Genomic DNA, 24,106 nt, shown 5'->3' on the forward strand with positions numbered 1-24,106 from the left:
TCAACTGCAGAGGAAAGCCCAAGGACAGGTCTCCACTAGCCATCTTTGGTACAATAACCTGACAGTCTCTATTGCTAGCAACTGAAGTGCATGATCCTCAAATGTCCCTTTTCTACAGATGCGGCGTGGATTGATGAGCATACAAACAGAAACACCAGAATACAAATATCAGATATAACCAATCAAGTTTGTTAGTGCCCTTGGATCAGTGCTTACTTTCCAAGTAGGCTCTAGTGCTGCATGCCTAGTTTGGAAATCGAGATTTCAAGTGCTTTTTGATTTTATTGTTCTCTCAGACTCCATCAACTTGCCTCCCAGAATTCAAGCTTAGAGATCGGGCTGACCAACTTGAGTTGGAATCTTCTCAACGTGAACACCCACCTCGGCTCAGTTGTCCACTACAAGAGTAAGAATCTTAGCGAGATCAACTCATTGTCTACCCTGGAGAACACTCTGCTGACTCCAGAAAGTGAAAGCCAAATCTTTCCATTGGCATTGGGGCTTAAATTTGTCACCACTTCTTTGTTTTAATCTATATTCTGCGTCTCCTGGCTGTTGTTTCAAAGTTTACTCAGTTATTTTGACATGACACTGTATCTGTTTTGTATTCTAAGCATTTTTTGGTAGTTTTGTATACATTTTGTATTGTATTCTCAGTGTTGCTAGCCACCCTGGAAGCCAAGCTGGCTGCAACATGGGATCAAAATACAAGCTGATTTTCTTGCTTTATTGCTGAAATCCTTTCAAACTTTGACCTGCCCAACTGATTAGCAAAACAGCAACTTTGTGGTTAACAACTTTGCTTCAACTGATTTATGACACAGATATACAGAGCACACAGCAAAAGGGGCAGAAGTTTTCTTCATGGCTGGTCTCTCATTTTTCAGTGGTTTGCTCCAGGGGCAGCTCCTGCAACTCGTCTTGCTAAGCTGAATGTCCCTCAACAACTCTTGATGGTTGTCCTGGTTATACAATGGAGTTCCTGATGGGGCACTGTACATAGTTAATAGGCTGCGTTTGATTATGGAGGGCCAATCCACTGGGGTTAGAAGGCATGAGTAAGAAGGGAGAATATGTACTCCAATGAAAAGCTAGGGATCTCCCGTACAGGATGCCATCCAAACTATGCTGCCTTAGGCTAGTCCAATCTCATCGGATCTCAGAAGTAAAGCAGGGTCAGCCCTGGTCAGGGCTTGGATGGGAAACCACCAAGGAAATTGTGGGGTTGCTACGCAGAGGCAGGCAATGACAGACTACCTCTGAATGCCTCTTGTCTTGCAAACCCTGTAAGGGCCACTTTATATGGGCTGCAGCTTGACAGCAAAAAAAAAAAAAAAAAAAAAAGCCATTAAAAAAAATCTCAGAGATTTACCTTTTTAAAGAGGGTTATCTTACATTGGGCATGGCTTTTCCTTAACTGTTGCTGCCAATCACCAACCGAGACACCCAGCAAAGGAACTTTGCAGAGAATGTCCCTTGGGGTAGTGATCCCCAACCTGTGGGCCGCAGACCACATGTGGTCCGTCGACTAACTGGAGGTGGGCGGCGAAGGGCGCCTTCTCCCCCCCCCCCCTCCGGCCCTTTACTTCATCCACGATCTGGCAGGCGCACATGGGACTATCTCGTTGCAGAGAAACAAGCTCAGGGTTCCCATTGATTTGTCATTGTCATGAGTTAAAATTTCCATGAAAATGAAATGTTCCTTATGTTCATTGTTGTGGCGTGTCTGTATCTTATTTTGAAGGGATGTTTAAACATGACCATAGCGATCAGAGAGCGTCAGGGCCGTGGTTGAGAGTAGAGGAGTAAACTACCCCCCCCCCACCGGGCCTCAGTAAAATTGTCAAGCGTTGAGTGGTCCCCGGTGATAAAAAGGTTGGGGACCACTGCCTTGGGGGACATGGAGACAGCCACCAGGTGGAAAGTGGCAACAGCCTGGAACCCAGTAAGAGCCAAAGTGTGGTTCCAGCGAGCACTGCGAAGTCTCACAAGGCTTAGGACTCAGCCTAATCAGACTGACAGCATGGAGCTCTTATAGGAAGCAATGTTGCCATAGCTCTAGTGGGAACAGAACAGCTAGCTAAGGTGATGCATCAAAGATGTGGAGAAGTATTAGAAACCACAGAATGTCTAGGCTGAGCAAACTTACAATAGGTTGCCCTGGTTAAGAGAGCAGGGAATGGATATAGGATGCAGCAGGCTTTTTCATCCAGGGTTTTGTGCTACCCCGGGGTTTCTTGACAGCCTTGGAAGAGTTTCCTGAATGGGTGGGAGTTAATTGATTTTTTTATATATGCTTTAAATTTGTTAAACACTTATTGTGATATGACCATATATGGTCATGTCAATCCACCCCCTTCCCCAAATGACCAATGATGGGCCTGGAGGGGGTGGGGCCCCGGGTGAGCATGTCCACAGCTCTGCTTCTCAATCGTATTCTACACAATCATGCGACTTCTGGGGTGGCTCGAAGACTGAAGCATGTTTCAGGGGCTTCTCAAAGTTGAGAAAGGCTGGGGAAGAGCAGCCTTTTCCCTCTCAGGCCATTCTCCTAGCAGGTGGGGAGCCCCTGTAGGAGTGTCTTGCATAACCCAGGAGGTGGAACTCCCCAGACCAACATTTCAGTGCGGTAGTTACCTCTGATATTCTTCCAGGGGAGTGCCTTCCTTCAGAGCTGGGTAGAAGGGGACTGCGTAAGGACACTTTTTGTGCAGGTGTGCCAGAATGAGGTCTCCAACCTTGGGGTGCAGCTCCCAGACACCTGAAGCCACCACAGCAATTGGGAAAGCTGCCTCATGATGCGAAGCCACTTCCTCCTCTCCTTGTTTCTGAAAAGATACACGGGAAGGACCACATTTCAGCCCTTTGTTAACAATAACGGCAAGTCGGGGTGACAAGAAGTTCCACACCCGACAGGAAGGCCTGCTCCCGAGGGACTGGGCAAAACAGCTCTAGAAGACTTGATGGGGGGTTGGTAATAGTGGCTACAGATCGTTTAGGAAGGTTGTAGTAATTATAGCTAAGGAAACTTCACTGGCAACATGGGGAAGGGCTTTGCGCACAGAAGTACCCAGCTTCAAGGCCTGACATTGTGAGTTAACAGGACTAGACAAGTAGGCGGCATGAAAGACCTCTGCCTGAGACTCTGCAGAGCTGCCACCCATCTTCGCAGGCAATACTGACCTTGGGTCAGCGATCTGATTCACCAGAAGACAGCTTCAGCTGTGTTCAATCAAGTTTTGTCTTAATGTCTGAGGGGACTAATAAGGGTGGTGGCTAGCCAAGATTGCCTCCAAACCATGGTTTGCAAACCAATTTTGTGCTAATCACTGTTAGCCTTTTCAGAAAAAGTCAAACTAAGGTTACAAGTCTTGTGGTAGGGGGAAATATCTGTCTGAGAATGAAGAAGAAAAAACAAGAGTCCACTCTTGATCTCCTGGAAATTAGGACGCATCAGGCACCTGAAAGAAGCCTCCACTCAAGTAACTCCCTGGTACATCAAAAACAAAAAGAGCTTTGCTTCAAAATGTCCTTGGAATAGATGAGGGTTCTCCAACACGGCACCAGCCAGTACTTTCCCTGGATCTTTTCAGAAAGTGGGTCAGGGCCTGTAAGGGTCACCACCCTCATTCACATGAAAGGGATTACCTCTCAAGTAGCAACCACGACCATCGTGAGATCAGGAGAACAGGTAAATTACTGCACTTTCCTTAGTCAGTGCACGGGTCTATTGCCCCTTCGGCCTTTCCTTTCTGATTTCCCCCTTCTCTTTCTCTCTCCCCTTAAACTTTCCTGCATTTCTTTTTATTCCCTTATTGCAATTCTGTGACCAAGCAAGGGGGGGAGAGATATTGTGTTTGGCTTCACCTCTTGTAGCAGCCATTTTGGGTTTTGCTCCACTTTCTGAGGCAGCCATTTTGGAGTGGTGCTCACCACCCCTCCTCAAAATTCCCACAGACTCAAAAAGGTTGGAGGCAGCCCTCTCAAAGTGGGGTGCCGACTTCACCTCACTAGTCTCAAAGGTGGGGAAGGGGCCAATTTATTAGGTGTCCTTGTTCTGGCTAAGAGAGCAGGAAAATAGAACATAATGGAGACTACATGGTGGAATCTGTGTCTGGATTCTAGGCAACACAACATCCTACAAAGAAAACCTTCTATCAGGGTGGAAAGAGAAGGAAAGAGAGAAGGGGGGATAATCCTTACCACAAACTTTTCCGCCAGCTTGAAATAAACGAACGCCAGACCTTGAGGATGCTGAGTCACACTTATATTGCGCCCACCGCTATGTACAGACTTTCCAGAAAGGAGGTTATTGATCTTATCAAATATCTCTCTCAGCTGAGAGCCTGTGAAGGATACCGAGGAGGGATGCATAATATTCAAGAGAGAAATTGGACTTGTCAGATATGGATGGTCAGACCACAGTAGCCCATCAAAAACACAAATTCTTATGAATGGATCAGCTACAGCAACCATTCTCAACGAAGGCCATGACAGTAAACACATCTGATCTCAACGTCTGTGTGGGCGCTGTGAAGTCGCCCACTGACAGATAAGCTCCACCCATGCAACCACTTCAATGGGGATCAGTGGCCTTCCCAGCTGACCAAAGCCCGTGGCTCATTGCTGCTGGCCAGGCCCCAATGAACATGCCCAACATCACGACAATGACACCACTTGCAATACCAGCCACCCCTGCAGACACGCCCTTGCCCAAAGAACATCATTCCAGGGACCTTGCCTAGAACAGTGGCCTAGGACCTCTTGCATTCCTGTGTCAACGGGCTTTATCATTCCTCTTAGAGATAAAAGTCGTATAGCCATCCTGGTCCACACAAAACCCAAAAATGACACCCATGCAATCCAGTTAATTGACATAAAATACTGTATGAGTTTCAGAGTTGACGAGAGCTCTGCATCAGGCAAAGTCAAGGGCCATGGCTCAGTAGCAGAGCAGAGCATCTGCTTGGCATGCAGAAGGTCCCAGAGTCAGGTAGTCAGAAGGTCCAATACGAGTCAGGTAGTAGGTGATGTGAAGGACCTTGGTGAGTCCCTGCTAGTCTGAGTACATCACCCTAACCTTGATGGACCGGTGATCTGATTCAGGATAAAGCAGATTTATGTGACATTACAACATTTTTAAGGATGGAAGGGAAGAAAAGCTGATTTCTCAGGGCATGATCTTAAGAGTTTCAGACAGCCTGATCCCCAACAGGCAGACCTCTGAAGGTCATCACTAAGCATTTGGAAGTGGGCCTAGAAACAATCTAGAAGCTGGAGAAACTGACATGGTATTTGCAGTGTAAGGTCTCTCCAGCAGAACCCATCAAAAATCATTTTTCAGACAGTGGTGGTTCCTGGTCCACAAATGTCTGTAGATCAGGTGGGAATAGATCCAGCTCTATGGCATGGATGCCCACATCAGGAAGCAAAATATGCCAGAGCAAGCTTGACGTGTTCGAAGCAGGATTTATCCAGTCAATGAACTGGCTCTATTTCATGTGTCTGTTTCAAAACTTAGGTCAGAGAGGCTCTATTTTGAAGTATTTTATTTCACGCATTATCAAAATCTGTACCACTGCAGAGGACCTTGTAGTCAGAAGGCATCAGGCTTTAACGGAACTTCAGCGGGTGAAACCACATGAGTTTTACAGAGGGATCGTCTTGTTAGTCTATTAGAGCAAAACGAAACACAAGTCCGGCAGTACTCTAAAGGCAGAGAATGAGAGCCTGACCAAGCCTTCCCCTCCTCATCCCCAGATGAATTTACGTCTCTCTCGCTCAGGGGCTACAGGAATGCCACTCCAGATTACCTTGTGGGTGAAGAAACTCCCAAATGATTTCAAGAACTTTAAAGTTATGAGATTTAAAATATGCCCACTAGTTACAGCTGAGCTGAGGTCCACGCACAGAGGCCATGGTATTGGCTGAAATGCTGTTGTCATTTTTACCTTGGGCAAATACAGCCACTTCGATTCATTCTGCTTAAGAGGGGTCAAGACTGCCATCTGCTATGGGCTTGTCATCAGAAGTGCCCTGCTGGATCAGAGCAGGAGCCCATCCCTGTGCTTTCTGGTTCTCTATCAGCAGCCCTGACATGGGTAGCTACGGACAGCCTCAGATCTTAGAAACTGTGCAAGTTTAGCCCTGGCCAGTATTTGAAAGGGAAGCCACCAAGGACGTCCCAGATCCCAATGCAGAGACAGGCAGTGGCAACCCACCCTACAGAATGGGGGGACGAACATGTCCATGGGCATGATGCTGGCAAAAGGCTCATGGGAACTGTAGTTCATGGACATCTGGAGAGCCACAGCTGGGCCACCCCTGCCCTATGGGATCGCCGTAAGTCAGCTGCGACTTGACAGCACTTTATGGACAAACATATCATCGGCCAATAAGTGCTGCTGCAGCAAAGAGTTCCAGGAGGCTTCCATGGTGCAAGTGAAGTCAGCGCTCACCCGCTATGGTAGAGATCTGGCTAACCGGGATGGTGGCCGCTTTCTGCAAATCCATTCTGATTCTTTTCACCTGAAAAAACAACCAATGATGACAACAGGCACCAGGATGAGTTTTTATGTGGTTCACTGTAGGAGGAGGCAAGGACTGCCTCCTCCTAAAAAAGAAACCCTTTTTACTATGAAGTTACAATCGGTCCTACTGCTTTACCAAAACACTTGTGGGGGGGGGAGGGAGATCACACCCAGCATCAGGCTGCAGACTTCTCAATTTATAGGAGGCAAACTTTTCAGGTTTCAATTAGGGTTGAGCCGAAGCAACCAGCACCACACTGTGTGTGTGGGGAAGGGGTGGCGCTGACTGGTGTGCTGGCACCGCCCCCCGCCCCCCTGCGCTGCTGGCTGCTTCGGTGGCTGAAGTGACCAACCCTAGTTTCAATGTATCTGAAGGAACACATGTACAGAATTAGACTTCGTTGGCCTTAAAGGTGCCACAGGACACAATCTTTGTTCCATTCTGGATGTTTTTCAGGAGCCGCTGAAACAGGAATTTCCCTTTTTGCAGGCAGGGGAAAAGTTCTGTGAAAAGGTCTTCTCCATTAAGGCCCAAGTTCTAATCATCCCTACAGGTCAGTGATGATCAACTGAAGTCCAGTCTCTTCGTGAACACACCCTGGTCTGGATCTTGCAGAGCCATTCCACCAGCAGAGAAGCCTGTTTCCTGAGAGTCTCACAGCACAGGGACTCTCCTTCCACCAAAAGAAAATAGCTCAAGTCGTGGATCAAGTTAGGTGGCCGTGTTAGTCTGTCTCTTGTTGTTAGTTGCGAAGTTGTGTCCGACCCATTGCGACCCCATGGACAATGATCCTCCAGGCCTTCCTGTCCTCTACCATTCCCTGGAGTCCATTTAAGTTTGCACCTACTGCTTCAGTGACTCCATCCATCCACCTCATTCTCTGTCGTCCCCTTCTTCTTTTGCCCTCAATCACTCCCAGCATTAGGCTCTTCTCCAGGGAGTCCTTCCTTCTCATGAGGTGGCCAAAGTATTTGAGTTACATCTTCAGGATCTGGCCTTCTAAAGAGCAGTCCGGGGCTGATCTCCTCTAGGACTGACCGGTTTGTTCGCCTTGCAGTCCAAGGGACTCGCAAGAGTCTTCTCCAGCACCAGAGGTCAAAAGCCTCAATTCTTTGATGATCGGCCTTCCTTATGGTCCAACTTTCACAGCCAAACACTGCAACTGGGAAGACCATAGCCGTGACTAGACGTACTTTAGTTGGCAGGGTGATGCCTCTGCTTTTTAGGATGCTGTCTAGATTTGCCTACCCAGGAGAAAGCATCTTTTAATTTCTTTGCTGCAGTCCCCATCTGCAGTGACCTTGGAGTCCAGGAAAATAAAATCTGTCACTACCTCCATTTCTTCCCCATCTATTTGCCAGGAATTGAGAGGGCCGGATGCCATGATCTTTGTTTTCTTGATGTTGAGTTTCATGCCAACTTTTGCACTCTTCCTTCACCCGCATCAAAAGGAGCAGGGCCGACACATCAGTTGTCGCCACGGCGTGACCTTTCCCCTCCTCCCCCCCGAGGTCTCGGCGTCGGTGCACCTAGAAGAGCAGGCCCACCGCGCCATCCCGCCACCCCCCTCCCTGCCTAAGGTCCCGGGCTCACTGGCGGGAAAGGAGCAGGCCAGCTGTGCATTATGTCCCTACTGTCCCAGTGCTAGTGAGTAAAAGGCAGTAGAAATAGGATGGTAGCAATAAGGGAGATACATTAAGCCAGGTCTAGGACAGGAGCCCAAGGGCCAAGGAAAAAAACAAAACAAAAATAGAACATGCTACTCATGGACAGGTGTTACTATTTGCTGGTGGAGCCCAGAAGACACACACTGAGAGCTCAGAATGGGGCCAAGATGTAAGTTTTGAGAATTAATACCAAGGGATGGACATCAACAGGCACAGCTTGGCACTAGGATGTGATTTAGCAATGGTGCGAGTGTCACAGAAAAGTAACAGAATGGCGTTCTTCACGTGTTGCCAGGTTGCAACAGGTCATGCAACAGGCAATGGAGTCGTGTCATGCTCAGAGGTAATTCACGACTAGCTGATTGCCGGAAGAATGGCAACATTTCAGAGTGAAAGTGTTGAAGCAAAGATGCTGATCCAGCTGTTGGCCGACAACTAGAGGAGGGTGGGGTACATCAATGAGGTCGCCATCCTCAGCTGGACCTTACTTCCTCCTAAGAAGTCCTGAGCATTCCAAGCAGAAAATCAATTTGGCCTTAAATGGATACAAACGCTCCCTTCTTTAGCATACGGTCCTGTCCGTAAAAGTGGAATGGCTTGATTTGTCTGGCCTTTTTCATTTGTAAGGCAACGGTTGCTTAATATTATTATTTATTTGATTTATATCCTGTTTCTCTTGAGATCGTCTTGCAGCGGTTTATGATCATCGTATCATAAAAATCCCACAATGTAAAAACTAAAACAATTTTAAAAAACCCACAATTACTAAAATTTATCCACCTGCCCTGGGAAACAACTGCATGGCAAGAAGTCAAATGCAATGAAGAAACTGTGAGACTAAGAAAAGGTGAGGACTATGAGATCAATAAATCCCATGGTAGGAAATTGGACAAAAACAACCCTCTGAATTTCCCAAAGGGAGAAGATGACATTTGGCCCCAGTGAATCCTTACCTGGCTCTCTGGGCTGTCAGCCAGCCCGCTGAAGGAAGCCACGCACTGGTCGTACTCTTTCTGCAACTGCCGATACCACTGCAGTGTCTTCTCTGCTGCTCTCACCTGAAGCCCTAAGAGAGGGCCTGAGGAGATAAAGATGTGAACGTTCCAGACCCCCAGAACGATAAAGCACTTACAACCCCTATCACCATGTCCTCTTTGCTAATTTCACTGAAAATTTTTAATTTTTATATTATCTAAAAGTTTTCACTGCTTTCTGGTCTGTGACCGTATAAATTAACTTGACTTGGAGATGTGAACATTAGGCACCCCAGAAAGCTTTAGAACACTACAAAACCAAAGACACCCTGCAAGAACAGTTTTGGGAAGCTGCTAACAGGTTTTTGCAAAGCGGAAGCAAATTCCATAACCTGAAGGGTGCTGGTGGTCACTTTGACTGGCAAACAGATCCTGCGCAAGTTGGAGACACCAAACACACTGGAGATCTCTAGGTGACTCTCCTCTACCTGCTCTCCGTGTCTGGTGAGGGATGGATTGATGGGGTCCAAGTTAACGGTCCCCCAAAGAAAGTGCCCCCAGGAAAAAGCACTTTCCTGGGAGGCCATCCACGTCAGAAACCCAACTGGTTCGTCTGACAGCTAAAAGTTCATGACAACTTGTGGCTCACAAACCAGGCAGGCCCCAAACCACATTTTCACAGGAGGTGCCCATCCCTACTTTTGATCCACAGAAGTGGTATGAAGGCACTTGTACAACACCGCATGTTCATGAGGCTCAGAGTTTGAATGAACGTGAGACCTGGACGCAGCAAAGTGTAATTGTGGGCTGGGATGGAGAGGCTTGAAAGCTTTCATCAGGCGCTAGAGCTCTAACTTTTTCCTCCATGGCTATCAAGACTAGACAGCGGTGTGTGTTTTTAAAATGAAAGCTCAGTGCCAGTCATAAAACGTCATACCTGTGCCGTTAGCCAGAACGTTGGTCCTGAAACTAACACAGCTTCAATTAAGCTCCATTGTGCCTGGATAAATTCAAGAAGAGCTAAATTTCTGAAATCCGAATGCATCTTCAAAAGTATTTTGCATTAAACCATTTGGGAGATTTACAAACAGGTTTTGGGCTACAGCTCTCAACAAAGGAAGTCCCCAGACTTCTGGGAAATGGGCTAGAAAGAATTGAGATCAACTCATGAATCCTGTTTAGTCAAATGAGAACTTCAGAACTGTCTTGGTAGTGCCCCGCCCCCATCCTTTAAGACAAGAAAGGCATCAAAATTTCTAGATTCCGTTAAGAAATTCCTGTTTAGCATTTGGCGGAGAGAGCTGGAATATTGTTGAAATACATCACTATGTTCTACAATGGTCTGGTTTTTACAGGAGAGAAGGGATTCCCAACCAGGGCTCCCTGGCTTTCCCCCCTCTATCCTGCTTTCATGTATTCAGCCACAAACTATTCCTGGGAACCGGCTGCTTCCTTTGACCTGGGCGTGGTGTTCTTGTGTGGCTCCCAGGCCTGGGAAAGGGGGCAGAGACTGGATGCCTACTCAGGCCTCAAAACGCCTTTGATCTCCCCCTCAATCCTCCCCAGGTGTGTCAGGGAGGTGTGGCCAGCTGACATAACTTTTGGCCCAGTTCTGCAACTCCTCAAAGCGTGAAAAATAATTTTTTCCTCTACAGTCGCAAGGTACAAAAAGGCTGCAGCAGGGCTTTCAAGCTGTTCATAAGCTGCTTTGGGCTGTATAAAAAGCCATCTACCATCATTCAAATGCCAGGCCTACATCCACTGATGCATCAAAATGATTAGTGGAGGCATGCTGTTAACACAACGACCAATATTTATTCTCAACAAGAAAGGCTGACAAGTGAGCAATAAAGGAGGGACGACTGAACCCACCTGCATCCTCAGACTTAACTCCAACAGACTTTGCGGGACTTGGGGCCTGGGCTTTTGCAAGCTCCTGCTTCTGCAACTCCTCCTGCCTCTCCCTGGCTGCTGCTGCTGCTGCTGCCTCTGCCTCCTCACGCCTCCTTTTCTCTTCCATGGCGAGGCCAACTTCCCGCTGCATACTGGCAATTAACCCTTGCATTTCCAGGAGCATCTGTTCGGCAGAGGCCATGTCTACTTGAGCAGGAAACCCTCTCTGTCAGAAAGCAGGAAGGGGAGACAAGATGAATCAAGGAGATCACCAGGGGTTCACATCATGGCAAAGTTTCTACATTTACATGGCCACTTTTCCTCCTTTTGCATCGCCTCCCCAACAGTGTTGTGTCAAGAACAAATGGCTGAATAACAGAGTAAAGAGCACGATAGAACACCCAGGCCTTCAGGCTACAATTCCCAGGTCTCAGCCCTTAGGGAGGCGCGCTTCGGATTGGTTTGGCCGCCTTGGCGATCACCGAAGCCTGAGGTGGCAGATAGGAGGCCAGGGCCAGGGCCACGGCGCGGAGAGCAGGGCCTGTGTGCAGCCGCCAGCTGGTGCACTGCCGTCACTCCTTTCCGCACCGTGGTGCTGGCCTCCGACACGCTGCCTCGGGTTTTGCAGATTGCCAAGACAGCCGAGCCAAGCCACATCGCACATCTCTTGAGGCAGCAACAGTGCATCTAAAAAAACCAAAAAGAGACGGCAGCTGCATATACAGGGAGAAAGTCAACGCTTTAGAGTAAGAGACGGTCCACCAGGGAAGCTCCACAACAGATGCCCGCTGCAAGCCAATGTCACGCAGCTAGGCTTAGCTGCTGTGGATGATGGGAAAGGGCAGAGTGGACAAAACCCCACCCCCCTTCAATGCATGTAGCCAATTATTTTGAGAGCACAGAATTCAAAGACCAGCACAGAGGGAGAAAGCTATTTACACACCATTAACATTTAAACATCCAAATAATTAAACATTGGTACCTACCTTGAAGCTTGGAGCCAGGTTAAATTTGGGGAAGTCAGATGGGGTTACTGGGGGGAGGGGGGGCTGGGTTTTATTTATTATGTTTGTGATCTTTTTGTTTTATTATCTTGTGAACTGCCACAACCTGGCTAGCCTGAGAGTAGCAGTCAATAAGTCTAATAATAAATACTAATATTTTAACCAAATAAATATGTTGCCTGTCACCAGTCAACCATCCCCCCAATCAACCATCCCAGTGCAAATATGCCTTGTTGCTCAAGCAGTTTCAGGAAGCGCTGAAACCAAATGAGGACAAAAACATAGTTCCTGGTAAGCTGTACTGCTTCCCACGCACAGGTTTAAATGCTCCTCCGTATGGCAAGAAAGGGGCCAGAGAGAAGGCTGGGCTAGTACAGGCCCAACCTTAGCCAATTCTGTATGAACCAGGCTGCGCTTGGGCTACTTGCTACATTCCCCGTCCAAGACAGTAGGAAAACACCCAACTCCAGCCAGTTGTGGTTAAACTAGCAATGGATTGGGGATGGAGTAGGAGGCAAGAAGAGAAAGGGACCCAGACTGGGCCCTTCGATTCAGAGTAGTCTGACCCACATGGCAACGGGTGTGTCAACTGCAGGTCTAGAGAATTCTACCACTGCAGAGAGCTGGAGAAGATGACCTAAGCTGCCTGTTCTACCCCTACAGCTCTGAAGGTCCTTTCGGAGCCGCTTTACCTCACTGGCCTTGCGGACAAGCCCAGACACTTCCCCACAAATCTGATTGCTGCGGTTACTGTACACCGAGAGGTCGACCCCAGGCAAATCCTTATGCCTGTTATGGACGCCGATCTGCTGATTGATCCGGAGCACCTCCTCTTGGATCGAGTAGAGGCGCCGGAGACACTCCTGGCTCTCCTCTTTGCGAAGGCGTTCCAGTTCCTCTTGGCGCTGGCGCTGTTGCTCTGCTTCTCGCAATTTCCGGTTCAGAAGCTTTAGAAGCACAGGCAAGAGAGAAGAGACAAGCTTTAGAAGTAGAGGAATGGAAGAGAAAATGAAAAGCACCATCCAGTTAAGTCTATAGCCTGGTATACTCATGTACTAAAATGGGTAAGAACCCTTAGTGGTCTAAGATGGACGGTACTTTAGATCAGTGGTCCCCAACCACCGATCTGTGGCCCGGTGCTGGGCTGCGAGAGCCTTGGCAGCGAGCAGCGGCTCCCTCTCCCCACCGCCCCCGAGCAGCGAGAACCTCGCCAGGCCACGAGCAAATCGGCCACCAAAGAGGCCAATTAGCTTGCCACCGCTGGGCAAGCTTCTTGCTGCGGGAGGGGGGAGAGGGAAGCGCGCCACTGGCACACCACCGGCGCATATGTGCATGCGTGGACCTGCCGCACATGTGCATTTGGGTCCGGCAGGGGCGCAAATGCACATGCGAGCCAGGTCCACACATGCATGCGCAGAGCTGCTGCACGCGTGTGTTTGCGACCCTGCTGGGAGAGCAAACATGCATGCGCTGCAGCCATGCGCATTCATGCATGCAACTGCCACACGTGCGCATTTGTGCCCCCACCGGGCGCAAACGCACAGGCGCAGCAGGTCTGCGCATGTGCGTTTTGCACAGGGCTGCCGCGCATATGCGGGGCCCGAGTCGCCCCTCCCCCACCCCTTGGCAGCGGGTCATGTACACAGCTATACTTCCCAACCGTATTCTGCCTGAAAATGCCACTTCTGGGGTTTCTCGAAGCCTGAAGAATGTTACAGGGGGTTCTCAACAGAAAAAAAAAATTGAGAAAGGCTGCAATAAGGTAACAAATATTCTCAGCCTTAGCCCAGGCAACTCACAGCTGTGGTATTTTTCTACCTGTAGAGTTTGGAGCAGAGGGGAGCAATCAAAAACGGTGTCCCCAAATTGCCGGCTAAAATGGTGCAGAGCCTCCTACCCCTTGGGGATTCTTTTTGCTGCCCACGTGGATGTAGACAAGCCTGTAACCAAGCCAATTTTATGAAGTGTGCAGTTCTAGCTGCGCCATCCTCTGAAGGGAAACAGAATCGAAAGTCAGCATTATGCAGTGCTGGGCTGCAATCAGACACACTGAGGTTCCAGTCCCCACTCAGCCATGAAGCCACTGTAGGGCCTTAAACCTAAGCCAGCCAACCCCCACCCTCACAGGCTTGAGGGGAAGGTGAAATGGATGAGGGCGGAGCAGCGTATGCCTTCCTGCAGGTCCCAACAGGAGAAGCAGGATAAAATTGAAAAAAATGTCAAGAATCTGGGCAAGGACTATAAAAAGGATCAGTGAGAGGTGATGTGAAAGAATGCTCCCAAATGCCGGAGAGTGGATGCCAGCCTGACAACACCGACCTTGATGAACTGATTCAGCAGAAGACAGCTTCATGTGTGATCAACAAATACAATCAGAAGGCTGAAGCACCTTCTCTACAAGAACAGGTATTTCTGATGGGTAGTCCCTTTGAAGCTGTTATTTGCCCTGAGCTTTTTAGGGCTAGGAGCCTCTTGAGGCGCAGAGTGGTAAGGCAGCAGACATGCAGTCTGAAAGCTCTGCCCATGAGGCTGGGAGTTTGATCCCAGCAGCCGGCTCAAGGTTGACTCAGCCTTCCATCCTTCCGAGGTCGATAAAATAAGTACCCAGATTGCTGGGGGGTAAACAGTAATGACTGGTAAGTAAACAGTAAACAGTAAGACCCTGTATTGAGTCTGCCATGAAAACGTCACCCCAAGTGTCGGACATGACTCGTTGCTTGCACAAAAAGAAAGATCAATTTAATTGGCAGGGGGTGGCTGTAGGGAGGGCACAGCAGAGTTCTGCAGTCACAATGAAGTCCTGCCCCGTTCCCCCCTCTTACTGTGCTAGAACTCAGACTCTTTAAGTGGTATTACCTTGTAGGTTCAGGAGAGAGGAATGAAAGCACATTCCAGATAAGAGTTAATTAGCTGAATTATATTAATTTCCAAACAACATCAGAGAGAGCTATCCACTGAGGAGAACACGCACACTGCTGTCCTGAGTGCCTAATATGAAGAAGACCAACTGCAGGAATCTCCCCTGAATAACTAAGACCCAGAAGAGAGTTCTGCCCCTGAAGCTAGACATGTAACCCTCCCCCCCCCCCTTTAGCTGCCTGGAAAGGAAGCCAGATGAGAACCACACAGGCAAGATGGTGTGCTTGTCGAGAATAATTCACTAGTTCTCAGACACCAGTCCCATTTCTTGGTAAAACTTTCCTTTGCTAAGCTCAGACCTTGGCTCTGCGACGATGCTCCTCTTTCAGCTTCTCCTGTTGCCCTTGGGTTTCTTTGGAGCTGAAACATAAGAAAGGCAGCTACTGAATGTCCCAGGAATCAGGAGGACAGGAAAAGAGCATGCTGCTTAGGACAAACCCGTCACCTGAGGAAGCTGACAGAAGGCAGGTGACTCAGAAGAGATGGAAGCAAAGCATGCAAAATGTGGTGATGGCCACTGGGCTCTGGAAGTAGGGTGGGCAAATTCACAAAGGATGGGAATGGCAACGAAAACGGCTCCTAGACAAAATGCGAGTCCAGTCAGGCACCTTTAAGACCAACAAAGATGTATTCAAGGCATGTGCTTTCATGTGCATGCACTCTTTCTCAGACTAAATGGAACAAGGATCAAAAGAATAGTACACAGCTAATCACCCAATTTCAAAGATGATGTTGTAAAATCACCTCCATGCTTGAAAGGAGATGGATGGGGTGTAACGGCAGGGTCTCAGTTAATTACCCTCAGCATTCCATAATTAAGAATACATCTGCTCCTCCCTCACCAATCTTGAAATATTTATTTCCTTCACTATGTCCCCCCCACCCCCATTTAACCCAAACAAAGGATAACCTTATAAATTCAGCTTGCTATTTCTGTTTGGTCCTTCAATCTGTTAAACAGCTTAATTATGTTGTACATTGATATACTGCCCATCTTCTGACTATATATAATGGCCGTGGACATTTGGTTTCACTGTATCTGGAGAAGAGTTGGTTCTTATATGCAGCTTTTCTCTACATGAGGACTCTCAAAGTGGCTTCCAATCGCCTTCCCTTTCCTATCCACACAACAGACACCCTGTGAGGGACGGGAGGCTGGGAGAGCCCTGAGATTACTGAAGAAGAGTTGTTCTTAAATGCCGCGTTTCTCTACCCGAAGGAGTCTCAAAGCGGCTTCCAATCGCCTTCCCTTTCCTCTCCCCACAACAGACACCCTGAGCCTGAGAGAGCCTTTATTTATTTATTTACTCACTTATTTTAGATTTATATACCACCCTTCCATATGGCTCTGGGCGGTTTATATTCCTGCTCAGTCAGAACAGCTTCATCAGTGCTGTGGAGCCCAAGGTCAACCAGCTTATTGCATGTGGAGGAGGAGCGGGGAATCAAACCCAGTTCGCCAGATTAAAAGTCCGCACTCCTAACCACTACGCCCATCTGTTGGTCTTAAAGGTACTACTGAACCCAAACTTTGATCTGCTGCTTCAGACCAACTATTCACCTGAATCTATCGCGATAAAAGTTTAGCTACATTCACAGTTAGCAATGCAAGCCCCTGTCTTCATAGACTGCATTCCTTTGAATACCAGTGGCCGGGGAGCAAACAAGAGGCGACAGCTATTGCTCTCACAGCATCCAGGGTGGGCTCCTGCAAAAGGACCTCGCTGGCTACTGCAGGAACAGATGATGAGCACCTTGGCAGGACTGCCGAGGGTCCCAACAGGCCTCCAGATCAGGATCTTGGTTGGGTCACCCCTCACATTCAGAAGAATGCAACAAGAGACTCTGTTTTGGAACAGACATCCTGCTCCTGTCCTCCAGCAGCACCCGCTCCAGCTGCCTTGGCCTCCAGGGTGAACAAGCACCTGAATCTCATTCCCCTGGTGTCGCCCCCACCCCTAAGTCTTGGTCCGATGACGTCAGCCTCTCACCAGCTCTCAATCACTTGCTGCAGGTCTTGATATTCCTGATGCTGCTTCAATTCCTTGAGCTCATCGAAGCGCTTCAGCAGCTCCCCGGCCTCCTCCGAGGCGGCCTTCACCACCTGTTCTTGCTGCTCCAGGCGCTTCCTGAGCTCTTCCTGTCACAAAGCCAGAGAGGGAAAGACTCGGTCACACTTTTGGGGTGGGGAAAAATACGTTCAGCCTAAAGCAAAGTCTGAATGCGCAGCTGCAAGTTGATGCATACGCGCGCAGGTTGTGCTGTTTTGCTTTTTCAATTTAAACATCGAACCCTGTGGCAAGGACTGGCCTGAATAGAAGGGGCAATGCCAGGCAGGGGGCTCAGGAGAGGTTCCAGAAGCCAAAGCACCACCTCCTCCTCCAGCTGTATTGCTGCCTTCTGAGATTTCCCAAGCATAGGGGGCTGGACTTGGGATCAGCTGTTCATTCCCCCTCCTCAGCATTCAGTTTCACAGGCATATGATTGAAGCCAAAATGAGTCATATCACATCAAAACAGGCTTCCTTCCTCCCTGCCATGGGAAATTAGAACTCATGAATAATCTGACACCAGCCCCCCCCCCCCAATGAACCATCTGAGCACTAACCTTGTATTAACAGCCATGTACTGGTCCTACACTTGCCTTCCTCACCCCACAAGAAGACATCCTGCAAGGTAGGTGAGGCAACGAGAGCTCTGAGAGAACTGTGGCCCAAAGTTACCTAGCTGGCTTCATGTGGAGGAGTGGTTCTCAGGATTAGAGGCCACTGCTCTGAACTGCTGGCTATTAGCACTGGCCAGAGTTTGGGGGGGGGGGTTGTCAATAAAGCATTATAGTCTCTACAAAGGGCAAGGTGAGAGTTAGGGAAACAGAGGGCTAACAGAGCCCATACTCTGTGATTTCAGGCGGTTGGGAGGAATATAGATGAAGACACAAAGGAAGGAACCAAAACACTGGCCTTGGATCAGTACTAACTGGCACCCGTTTTCCAAGGACTTGGCATTTACACTGAGGTTGCCTGAACTGAACACGACAAAATCCCAACTTTCTCAACCTTTTATATAGGTTTTAACAGCTAGTATTGCAAAGGCACGGTTCTCCTGAAGGACAGGAATACAAAACTCCCACACCCATGTTTCCAGAAAACATAAAATATCAAACCTACATAGGATCAGAAAAGGTTCAGGGGTCATGTAGTTTGTTCTCCCAGCCCATCACGTTCCAAGACACTACATTTATCTGTCAATGGGATTTCTCTATTTAATGTAAAAATACACCCATTTTCAAAAGTGGCCACTCAATCTGGAACAAAGGAGTTATGCATTAAGTTCTGTCCAAGAGGCTCACAGGGTCTGAACCCAAAATCCTCAAGGTAACGGCTGGGTGTCTCATCCTCACCTCCCTTTACTTTGACAGAAAGATAAGTAAAAGTGTATTTTTTGGGTGGGGTGGGGGGGCTTATTGTCCATATGGGAAACCCTGGAGGGATTAAGTAAAGTAGAGGGTAGAACTGGAACTGGCTTGAGTAGAACCACCTCTGCATTAACCGCTACAGGAGCAGAAGACCGAAGCGATACTGTACAGCTGCCATCCTTCATTTCCAAAAGTCCAGATCTCAGTTGTCCCATTCTATTGGTAATCACCACTTGCACTGAGGCATGCAGAGCTATAAAAAGAACTGATCAAATCCTCCTCAAGGCAGTTTTCAAGAAGGAGATGCTCAGCACTGATTTCTGTGTGGACAGAAGGGTCAACCCAGGGATTTATCCACTGCTATAGAAGTAGAGCCTCTTGTGGCGCAGAGTGGTAAGGCAGCCGTCTGAAAGCTTTGCTCATGAGGCTGGGAGTTCAATCCCAGCAGCCGGCTCAAGGTTGACTCAGCCTTCCATCCTTCCGAGGTCGGTAAAATGAGTACCCAGCTTGCTGGGGGGTAAACGGTCATGACTGGGGAAGGCACTGGCAAACCACCCCGTATTGAGTCTGCCAAGAAAACGCTGGAAGGCGTCACCCCAAGGGTCAGACATGACTCGGTGCTTGCACAGGGGATACCTTTACCTTTATAGAAGTAGGTGTGAGATTTTTTCAATTAGAAAGCAGAGATTGTATTATTTGAGGGAAAAGCCCTTATTCGGAAAATTCCTTTGAAGGTTAGAAAATTTTTCTGCCAAAAAAAGTAATGAGAGTATAACTGGATGATTAAAACTTAACAGTCTGCGTGCTTGGCAAGACTTGTTAAGAGTCTTAACTGATTTCAAGTCCAGGGGGCCAATACTGTCACCAAACACAGGTCTCAATTGCTGCTCAGCATGGGGCTTTGCATTCCAAGGAGGAATACGTTTACTGAATCGACAAACGCTGTCAGGACAAAGTCACAGGCTGAGCAAACAATTCCCAAAGTCCAGGGTTCAGCTGCTGGCTGCAAGACGAGAAGTAAAAGTCAGCAGAAACAGGGGGGAAAGCAGAGGTCTGAGAAGCTTGACAAGACCCAGAGACAGAAAGAGAAGCCACACAGCTGTCCATGAAGGCTAGAAGGCTGAGATGCCGAGATCCTCTCAGCCTGCTCATTCGTATCTGTATGTTCAATGTAGTACCTTACTTCACGGTTGAATAACAGTCCATGGCTAGCTGGAATCTGTAAAACGACTGTTTGTGGAGGGTTGGAGTTTTCAGACAAAGAAAAACAAAGATTTGTGTGAGAGGCTCTGACTAGTGGTGTGACTTCATCACCATCTGTCCCCTTCAGCAGTGCACATATTATGCCACGTTATAATTCTGCTTAAACCTTCTGTTTGTTCACAGAATCCAATCAAATTTGTATGTGACCAAAACCAAAGGATTCTAGATTTTCTTCAAGTAGTTTAGCAACTCAAATCTTGCTGTGATTATACTGGTGACAGTTTCTTAATCTTTCTTTGCAGTAAAGATCTAAGGTGAGTAAAAATGTGTAGATCTAGCCATATTAGCTCATAGTCAGAAGGGACCACACAGGCCACCCAGTTCAACCCTCCTGCTCAATGCAAGATCAGCCTAAAGGACACCTGACAGATGTTCACCCAGTCGTTGCTTGAAACCTGCCTTGTGTTCTGATGCTTCAGGTTGCTATTGAACTCTTACGTTGTTTTCACTGCTACCTCCAGCTATGGTGATGAATCTTCCCTTTTGCACAGAGCTATGCACTTACCTTTCCCTTCAGCCTCTGGATTTCCTCATGCATGCGTATGAGGCCTTCTACCTCCACACTTTTGGACAGGGGAGACACAGTCATGGTCTCCTGGTTGGGCTCCAGATCTGTCCATTTCTCAAAGTCCTGGGTGCAAAGGGAGCAAGAGTTATCAGCTGGATACAAGATAGAAAAGTGCAATCACAGGCTGGAAAGAAAGATCCACGCAGGGTACTGCAGCAGTGACTTTAGCAGAACAGCTAACGGACTGAACCACAAAGACAAAACTTCAGTCCCTCTCTCAGCCCCCCCCCCAACAATATAAAGATAAAACTCAGCTGCTGCAAGAATTACAATAAAATGTTGTCGTTGCTAAGTCATAGCTGATTCATGGCAACCCTGTAGGGTTTTCAAGGCAAGAGACCGTTGGAGGTGGTTTGCCATTGCCTGCCTCTGCATCCGGACCCCGGTATTTCTTGGCCGTCTTCCATCCAAATACTAAACAGGGCTGACCATGTTTAGCTTGTCAGATCTGACAAGGTCAGACTAGCTTGGGCCAACCAGGTCAGGGCCAAAAGCACTTAAGAAATGGATTATTAATAGGAACCCCTGTGGCACCTTCAATCAAGTCCGCAGTCTCTTCCCTACATCTCCTCCTACAAACATGTGAAAACTGCCACTGTCACACCTCAGGCTTATTACTCTTATTATTTAGATTTATTGCCCGCTGCTACCGGACAAGCTGGCTCAAAGAGGGTTACATAAAAAATACCCACAAAAATACATAAGAAATCGTTAATCTCCCATTAAAACAAGTATCCTGGCAAAAGACTCCACTCCCATTCAACCAACAGTTTCCCCTTTTACAGCAGGAGAACACCACCTTCACCCCCATGTGGTGTAATAGTCTTTCTGAGATTGTCCAGAAGGCATCCATCCTCCTGTCCCATGGAAGACCAAGCTCTACAAAGGGGAGTTTGAACGTGGCTGATTAGAGTTACTGCCGTCATGCTAGGAAAAGGAGTGCTGAGCAGATGGAACATGAAATCAGAGAACAGCTCTAGCCACAGGACAGCTGTTGACAGGATAGCTTCTAAACTATGGTTTGTGCAAGCTACGTGGCAATGTCAGACTGAGCCTGTTAACAGACACAGCTGCCACCTGACCACAGGCTGGGTCAATGACTGATGATTCAAGGTGGAAGCCACATGTGAAAAGAAAGTACTGAACAAATGAACAGAAGATGGTGAAGAAGTCCGAAGACCATCACAGTTTCACAAGACTAAGAAGAAGAGTTGGTTCTTATAGGCCGCTTTTCCCTACCCAAAGGAGGCTCAAAGTGGCTTACAGTCGCCTTCCTATTCCTCTCCCCACAACAGACACCCTGTGAGGTGGGTGAGGCTGAGAGAGCCCTGGTATTACTGATCGGTCAGAACAGCTTTATCAGTGCTGTGGCGAGCCCAAGGTCACCCAGCTGGTTGCATGTGGGAGAGTGCAGAATCGAACCTGGCATGCCAGATTAGAAGTCCGCACTCCTAACCACCACACCAAACTGGCTCTCAGAAACAAAGCCACTCGGAGAAGGCAGACCAAGGTCCCAAGGATCGCCATCTCTGTTACCTGTGCATCATTTGGTGCTTCTGTTGAAAGTGGCCTGGAAAGCAACATTGTAGTGGGTGAAACTGTGTTTGCAAGAGAGGACATCTGGGGGGTAACAGGAGCGGATTCATCTTCAAGAGCTGAACTTGTAAAGTGAGGACCTTCCTTTGGAGAGTGGGAGAGTAGGCGTTCCAGCACCCAACCGGAATAGGGAGATAGCTCAGGAGGAGTTCTGTAGCCTTCCAGAATTCCCTAGAGAAAACAAAATACACATGGAACATTTGTGCTGTGAAATTTAGCTGCCATCGTCTTAAGCCACACTACCACCCAGATTTTTAAAATTACGTGAAAACAATTATAGAATCATAGAGTTGGAAGGGGCCATACAGGCCATCTAGTCCAACCCCCTGCTCAACGCAGGATCAGCCCTAACCATCCTAAAGCATCCGAGAAAAGTGTGTATCCAACCTTTGCTTGAAGACTGCCAGTGAGGGGGAGCTCACCACCTCCTTAGGCAGCCTATTCCACTGCTGAACTACTCTGACTGTGACATTTTTTTCCCTGATATCTAGCCTATATCGTTGTAGTTTAAACCCATTACTGCGTGTCCTTTCCTCTGCAGCCAATGGGAACAGCATCCTGCCCTCCTCCAAGTGACAACCTTTCAAATACTTAAAGAGGGCTATCATGTCCCCTCTCAACCTCCTTTTCTCCAGGCTGAACATTCCCAAGTCCCTCAACCTATCTTCATAGGGCTTGGTCCCTTGGCCCCGGATCAAAATTACATTTTGATTTTGGTCTTGCTCCAAGTCACACCAATCAGCGGCCTACATTGTTAATCCATCCACATTGTCTTGACAACAACCCTGTGAGGTAGGCTAGTATTAGCATGGAGTATTATGTAATAAGTTCGATCTGCCATATTTCCAATAGCCACTTATGGCTGTGAAAGTTGGATGATGAAAAAATTGGACAAGAGAGGAATCATTCATTTGAGCTCTGGAGTTGGAGAAGGCTTCTGCAAATTCCATGGATGGCAAAAGTCACAAACAAGGAAACACTACAGTGCATAAAGCCCAATAGATCACTGGTAAGCAAAATCAGGAAACCCTGCCTCCCTTACTTTGGCTATATAATGCAATCCAACTCAATGGAAAAAGCAATTATGCTAAGCTTGGTCAGTGGGAAAAGGACACCGGCCAGAAAACTAAAAGAAGCAGTGCAAGATCGAACATCGTGACGACAGCTGACCCATAGGATCGCTAAGAGTCAGACTCGATTTAACAGCTAACATCATCAATCATTATGGGTAAGGAGGGATTTTAACTTAGATCCTAGTTCAGACAGTAGCCATTACACTACAGTGACTCAAAACCCAACACACTAATGAGATTCATGATACAGAGATATAAAATGGGCTAAAGAGCCTTGAAACGTCAACACTACACTGGAAACAGACCCCTGTGGTGATTCTAGATGTACTTGTAAAATAGCTGCTGGAACTCAAATAAATCCAGCCATATATGCAAAGTAGGGAAGGAAGACTGAATGGAAAGCAGTCCATGGAAGGGAAACTAGTTCACATGTTTGTTCCAGATCTGGTTTCTGTTCACAGTCATTTCGTCATGTGCAAAATGAGATGATGAATTCCTGAAGTAAGGACATTCTCCCCGCATTCCCTTGGCCTTAAACCCCACTCTGATAAATACATGAATGCATGAAGCTGCCCAATACTTAATCAGACCATTTCTCCACCAAGGTCGGCAGCATCCCCTAAGACTGGCAGCACCTCTCCAGAATCTCCGGTCTTTCATGTCACTTACTAACATAGTGGCCACTAATGGCTGAGGCTCCACTTTCACGGTCAACCTGTTGGTGGTGGTTGGAGTCCAGGCAGTGAGTTCTCTTGGGGTTGGTTGAGATAATCATTACTTTTTTACTTTGGGTAGATGGGTTGGAGGGGTTAGAGGGGGGGGGCATATCCTGGCCTCAGATCGGCAGAACAGGCCATTGGGTTGCTTCGGGGCTTGGGAGTAGGTGAGGACCAGTGCATAGCTCCCACCATCCAATGTGGCCTGGCATTTCAGTTCCAGCAGTGGGCAGAGCAGACCACTGTGAATCCTCTTGGGGTGAGGGGGGGGGCTTGTTTCATTGGGGAGTGAGGTGGAGAGGTGTGGTCAGTTGACATCGCTTCAGGGTTTCCTTGAAGTCTACAAATTTTTTAAGGGGATACTCCACAAAGGGTTGAAAAAAGCTGTTTAACAGATGCCAGTTAACTGGGGGCCTTCTACATGCTAAGCAGATGCTCTATCACTAAGAAACCGTCCCTACCCTAATAGAAAAAACATGTAGCGAGCA

General features: G+C 47.9%; 1 protein-coding gene across 2 annotated transcripts in view; it reads right to left on the minus strand.

Moving 5' to 3' along the window:
* Positions 1-24,106, minus strand: part of GLE1 (GLE1 RNA export mediator) — a 36,446-nt gene that overhangs the window by 9,193 nt on the left and 3,147 nt on the right. For both annotated transcript variants that reach the window (XM_077306470.1, XM_077306471.1), the window contains exons 2-11: positions 21,770-22,000; positions 20,171-20,296; positions 16,980-17,128; positions 15,288-15,348; positions 12,762-13,016; positions 11,045-11,291; positions 9,152-9,276; positions 6,459-6,528; positions 4,204-4,346; positions 2,638-2,828 (exon numbers count right to left, since the gene is read on the minus strand). In XM_077306470.1, the coding sequence (XP_077162585.1) occupies positions 2,638-2,828; positions 4,204-4,346; positions 6,459-6,528; positions 9,152-9,276; positions 11,045-11,291; positions 12,762-13,016; positions 15,288-15,348; positions 16,980-17,128; positions 20,171-20,296; positions 21,770-22,000 (1,598 nt within the window). The remainder of the gene's footprint in view (positions 1-2,637; positions 2,829-4,203; positions 4,347-6,458; positions 6,529-9,151; positions 9,277-11,044; positions 11,292-12,761; positions 13,017-15,287; positions 15,349-16,979; positions 17,129-20,170; positions 20,297-21,769; positions 22,001-24,106) is intronic.

This window comes from Paroedura picta, chromosome 12 (genome assembly GCF_049243985.1).
Source record: "Paroedura picta isolate Pp20150507F chromosome 12, Ppicta_v3.0, whole genome shotgun sequence".
Taxonomy (NCBI): Eukaryota; Metazoa; Chordata; class Lepidosauria; order Squamata; family Gekkonidae; genus Paroedura; species Paroedura picta.